General features: G+C 43.8%; 1 protein-coding gene across 1 annotated transcript in view; it reads right to left on the reverse strand.

Annotated features, from left to right (window-relative positions):
- cspg4 (chondroitin sulfate proteoglycan 4) overlaps positions 1-5,226 on the reverse strand; it is an 80,423-nt gene extending 75,197 nt beyond the window's left edge. The window contains exon 1 of the mRNA XM_080475975.1: positions 5,077-5,226. Within this exon, the coding sequence (XP_080332101.1) occupies positions 5,077-5,152 (76 nt within the window). The 5' untranslated portion in view covers positions 5,153-5,226. The remainder of the gene's footprint in view (positions 1-5,076) is intronic.
- Positions 5,227-6,000: the final 774 nt, after the last annotated feature.

Genomic DNA, 6,000 nt, shown 5'->3' on the forward strand with positions numbered 1-6,000 from the left:
TAAAAGTATTGACTGCCCATTTTATTTAAAATTAATATTTAGTCTCTGTCTCTGTATGAGGGTGTGAAACAGAGGGAATTGCAACACTGCTTCGTAATGCACTCGGGAAAGCATACTGTCCGTACTGTATAATACTGTCAAACTATATTTGAATGTAATAACTGCAGCCAATAGTGTAAAGCTACAGTGGATGGCATAATTATAATCATTCATAGAGGATGCATATTATGCAGCGCTTATGACTGTGATGTTTTCCCACTGTCGCCATTCATTCTGTAACGGCGCACATTTTCTGTCTTGTCTGTTTTCTAGTTTAGTTTTAAGTCTCCCGCTGTCTCTTATTTCAGGCTCCTTGACTTCCCCTCCAGGTGTCTGATTGCTGTTCCCTTCCCAGATGTCTTTCACCTGTGGCTGAGTGTGTGATTGTCTGCACCTGGTGGCTGCACTAGTCAGGCTTCAGTTCTCTGTCTTGCTGCCTGTGCTTTTGTCCCTGTGTTAACTTTGTTCTTTCACCAGATCTCTGGGATATATTGCCTGTGTTCTCTGGGATTCAGTTGTTTTTCTGTGTTCCTTGGGTGTCCCTGCCTTTGAATAACGGAGCACTTATCTCAACACCTACTGTGTCCCACGTTACTGCAAAGTCTTTACATTATTGGCTTCATCACGTTTAAAATGAACAAAAGCGTCATGTTATTGGCTGTCATTACATTAGTTTTTGCTACAAAATGACATTCAGCTCCAAAAATATGTATGATATTGAAATTTCTTTTACTTTATACAGATTTCTTTGTAAAGTAAGAGGAAGATGGCATAAAAGACACTGCCAATGTTGAGCCCTCTAATGTTGCCTCAAGTGTAAAGAAGATATCTGTCAGATTCTGTGTAAATGAGGATAATAGAAGAGCCAGGAAGCTAAAGTGAACACCACTTAGTTTTTGGACCTGTGACATGTGGGGGGGGGGATTCCTGTAGAGCGAAAGCAGACGAGCAGCAGCGAATTCTGCACTGCATTTATAAACACTCAGATTTTTCTTGTTTGGATTTCCTCCAAAAGCCACGTTTCTGTTCTGTCCTAACACTGCATTTGTGTTTAGACTGAAAGGTGAGGGGAGGGTTACGCAGTGTGTCTGCGGGACCCTCGATGCGACCAGCACAACACTAATCTCATCAATTTCCCAATGTAAATATTGGATTTATTAATCTTCCACGCAGACACTCGGATTCACGGTATCCTTTACTGCCAGCTCTCCAGCAACACGTTGAGGCCTTGTACACGGACACTTCACAAAGTGAACACAAATCCCATGTTTTTTTTTTCCTTCCTTCCTTGTTACCATGGTGACGGTGCACTCGAGGGTCGATGGCGGGCCTGCGTGCAGTCTCCGGATGCAAATCCCTCCGTTAAGCCTCACAATTAAAAATGCAAACACATTCAAGTGCAGGGGATCTCCAAAACACACAAATGTGCATAAAACATTTCATATTGTTTGTAGTGGCTGCTTTGTCATATTATTTGTTATTTGAGCAATTTAGGACAAGCATCCACAATTAGGTATATGGTAATTTAATCAAAGCGCATTCATCTAATTTCAGATTAGACATATTGGTGGTGTTTTTCACACAGCATTGGTTCTGCCAGTAGAGGTTTATTTTTTTCCTTGCCCTACTTTTCTTCATCTCTCTGCGTGTATTTGTATTGTAGAAACACCAAAACATCAGAACAAAACAAAGACAGCATTCGAAAAGGAGACAGTGGGAAGGTTCATCACGGGGTAAGAAAGTAAAGTGACTAACATGTCACACTGGGCGTGGCAGTAGATGTGTCTTCCTTAGGAAAACATAGCAACAAGTCAGATTTATCTACCAACATCAAACTTTTGTGTGTGCATTACCAGGGTACCAGGCCAAGCAAACAACATGCATGCACCCGAGAGCAATTTACGGTTTGGAAATAACTACTGCTTCTCCCAATTTTCCCAAACTTTGGTAAAGCAGTGGTTAGGAGGCGGCCTTGTCTCCCGCTGGAGAGATACAGGGCGGATGAAAGCCTCTGCGCAGGGACGTGTCATGTCCAATTTCAGATCAAGCCGTGATAAAGTGAACATCCTTCGCTTTTATAAAAGAGCTCTCACATGACTCCTGGGTGCAGAAGCTGGTCGTCAGTTTTCAACCCCAAAAGAGACGCCAGACGTGACATTACAGCCACTTATGAACATGATCTGAAATAGGTGAAAGCTAATAATGTTGTTTATAGGTGCAGTGGAAAATCAGGGTTTGTAAAACACCACCAGAAGACTGGTCTATGAGCATGAATACCAGAATATGTGCCCTGGATGTCAAAAATACAAATCTGAGCTTTCTGTGAATTCTCGGGATTTACAAGCAAAATTAAAGGATTGAAGATAGTAGTTAGGCTTCTGTGCTATGTGGGTAGATAAAACACAGTGGTGATTGATGGGAAATTGGAAGGTTGCACCACCAAAGAAAACCCATGCAGCTTCCGTGTACTAGGTGTAATCACTATACTGTGCAAGACGCTCCTAAGCGGAGACGTTTTGCATATGGAAGGAGGTACAATAAAGCAATGCCACAATTCAAGGAAGATTTAGATTGAAATGGACATCATGACACATCATTCGACAAACAATAACATATTCACACTTAAGAGCAATCTCGTCACCATTTCGCATTAGATATGTTTTTGGACTGAAGGAACAAAGTAGAATACTTGGAGAAAACCTACACAGAAGAACATGAGAGTTCATTAGAAAGGCTCATCAAGTCCATTAAGCGATTAAGCAATATATGGTTTGAAAAAATATCTGTTAATCCTGCAATCAACCGTAAAAAAAAAAAAAAAAGTTAAAATTAACTAAGCCCATTAATACATGCCAGCTGAGTCATGCAACATTGAAAATCTGGTCAAATGAATGAGGAACAAAAACTTAAGTCTTCTTATGAGAGTGTGAGTAACAGGGTTGTGTTGGTTACAGTGACTCAGGGCTAAATATATTGCAGAAAAATGTGAAAGACGGCTCACCACAGCTCTGCTCGTGGTGCCAACACTGAACATGAAATGCCGATGATTCCAATATTACCATTATTACAGCTTGAGTGATCAAATTCACAATGATGGTTGATCAATGTCAACAAAATCAAACGGTCATTGAGTTTTTAATAATAAATATCCAAGGTGTTCAAGATATTACAACCTGTGAAGGTTACTTTTAGGTTGAAACATCTTTGATATATCTCAGTAAGTTGTTTTCTACAACTATATCAACACTAACATTCAAGACAAATAGCTTTTAACTGTATTTGGGTGTCTTTGAAATGGTACATATGGGATAGAATTTGTCCCTTCAACCAGAAGACCTGGGCGCCTGGGGCGCTTTGGCCCGTGGCATTTGAAGATGTAAACAAGAGGAAGAAATAAGAACCCTCTGTGAGCTTTCTCTGTAGCCTGTGGAAGAGTCCCCCAACAGCTTGTGGCAGGCGCTTTGCGGAGGCCAAAATCTAATCAGCGACTTGCTACATCTGGTCAACATTAGCATTTAGCTCTCATGGGTCAGTGGGTGAATATTGTTCACACCGAGGCGGTGGCGACCGTGCCAGCAGATAATTAAATGAGGAGGGATTGTTCCACGGTACAGCTTTCCCTGCCATCATGTTGATTGAGGGAACATTTGATCTTAGATACGTGGGAAATTGCATCGAATGCATCGTTTAACCACTCAGTGCTAATTGTGTATGTTGATAAAGACACTCCATATGCAACCACCATGAATTCCTTGTTTGCTGAGGGTACTGCTAATCTTTTGGCAAGTTAGCAGTAAAAAGGACTTCTTTTTTTTTTTTTAATGCTCGGCGGTGAATTGATCACAGTGAAGCAGCACCAACCTGCTCCCCGGTTCAGCTTTGATTCACTGCCATTAAAACAACAGCAGTAGGTAGTCCTGTGTTCACATCAAGAGACAGTTTTTCACTTTAGCTGCCAAAGAGACACTCATGGAGAGGTTTTGCCCAGACTTAATTGGAATGGAATTTGTGAGAGTCTGAAGATCTGAAAAGGAGGTGGGGCGGGGGTATCAACAGCTGCTCTGAATCCAAGGCTGAATCTGCCAACTTGCCATATGTACAATTTCATGCTGAGGTGAGCTGGTGGAGCTGCTGCTCGGAGAGACTGTATTTTCCCATCCACATGCAGAACACTGTACTTCCCACACAAACTGTACTTGTGCAAATGAAAAGACGAAGCACCGTTGCGTCATATCATCTCACGGAGCGTTTATCTGCAGCTCTGCCTTGATAGTCTATGGGACCATTGTATGGGCCTCGACCATCCCGGCAGCAACCTCACACTGCCTCTCTCATGCTTTTAGTAGCTCCTCACTCGCTCTCTCTCTCTTTCCTCCTCACTTTCATCTCTCCTCCCTGGGCGGGTGAGGAGCAGCTCTGACTGCCACCATGCACCTCTCTGTGAAAGAGCCATTCATTGCTGCCGGCAGAGGGACCTGAGCTCCGAGGGCTTCGACTTCACTGCCTCCTGCCTTTTGGCAACAAGTTTCTCAGTGCAAACATTCTCAAGGTAAATGCGCTCACACATTCAGCTGGGGCACGGACATGAAAGTTAAAAGAAAAAAGAAAAAAAAAAGAAGCATGAGATGTGAGACTGACAGATGTTGTCTCAGACTCTGGACTGAGGTCAGCTTGTGGCACATCTCTATTTCCCCAGTGGATTGAGTTTCATCTGAGAAAGGGAATGTTTCTCCAGAATGAATGGCATGTGCTCTGCAGGAGCAAATAGGAAAATAAAACATGGAGAAAGAAAGTCTAAAGGGGAGTTACTAATAAACTTTCTTAGAGTAGCATGAAGTTAGTTGAGCTGGAGTTTGGAGGCATTAACACATCAGCCTGTCCTGCTTTTGATTTACGCACAAGGGAAGCCAGTGAATCTGATCTCCTCTCGTGCATCTCTGACAGAAGGGGAGCAGAAGGGAGTGGTGGTGGGTGGAAAGGGGTGGTGGTGGTGGTGTAATCCAGGACACTAACAGTGTGATCTGCTGTAGCACTTACCTCCATGACCGGGGCTGGGGAGGCAGCAGAACAGGGTCAGGAAGGCGCCGGCAAGGACCGAATGCAGGGCTCTCATCTTTTCTTCGCTCAAAGTTAAAGTCCTCCACTCTCCACGTCAAACACACTCCATTCAGAAGGGACTGAATGAGTTTCCAGTTTTGGGACCTGCTACAGGATACTCCTCGATGTGAAGGGGCAGGGCTGGGGAGGGACCATCAGAGGGACGCCCTCCTTCAACCTCCCCCCTGTCTTTCCTTCTCCACCGGCACACTCGCTCTCAAACACACGCACACACACACACACACACACACACACACACACACACACACACACACACACACACACACACACACACACACACACACACACACACACACACACACACACACACACACACACACACACATCTTCATAGACTGGAAAATCATATCCTGCCTCTCCCTGCTGACCATGCACTTACTCACAGATGGAAGACTTGTTGAGACCGAGTCGCATGTGAAACCACACACATCCAAACGAGCACATTCCCATATGTTATCTACACACATTGAACAACCTCCGAAATTAAACGTGGCCTGGCTGTCGCTCTGTGTCTCACTTCTGACCAATCTGGATATGCAGGACTCGCTCCTTTTGTCTCACTCTGTAATTGGAGTGGCCTTTGGAGACCGGCAGCAGACGTCTGCAAGGATAAACCTTTTACTTTTAATTAAGCACAAATCAGGTTGCCTAACTCTCTTGGCGCTTTATCTTTTGCCAGCCCTTCCCTTGATCAATGTCTCGCTCTTTATGTTTTTGTACAACAAACCTGCACCCTGAAGCTAATTAAGCTCACACTTGAGCTTTGAGTGGTTGTTTGTGTTGGATTTGCATTTGCACCAGCCTCTGTGTTGATAGGCAGAGGACAATGGGAAAAAGTTTCAC

Source organism: Lipophrys pholis, assembly GCF_963383615.2.
Source record: "Lipophrys pholis genome assembly, chromosome: 11".
NCBI lineage: Eukaryota > Metazoa > Chordata > Actinopteri > Blenniiformes > Blenniidae > Lipophrys > Lipophrys pholis.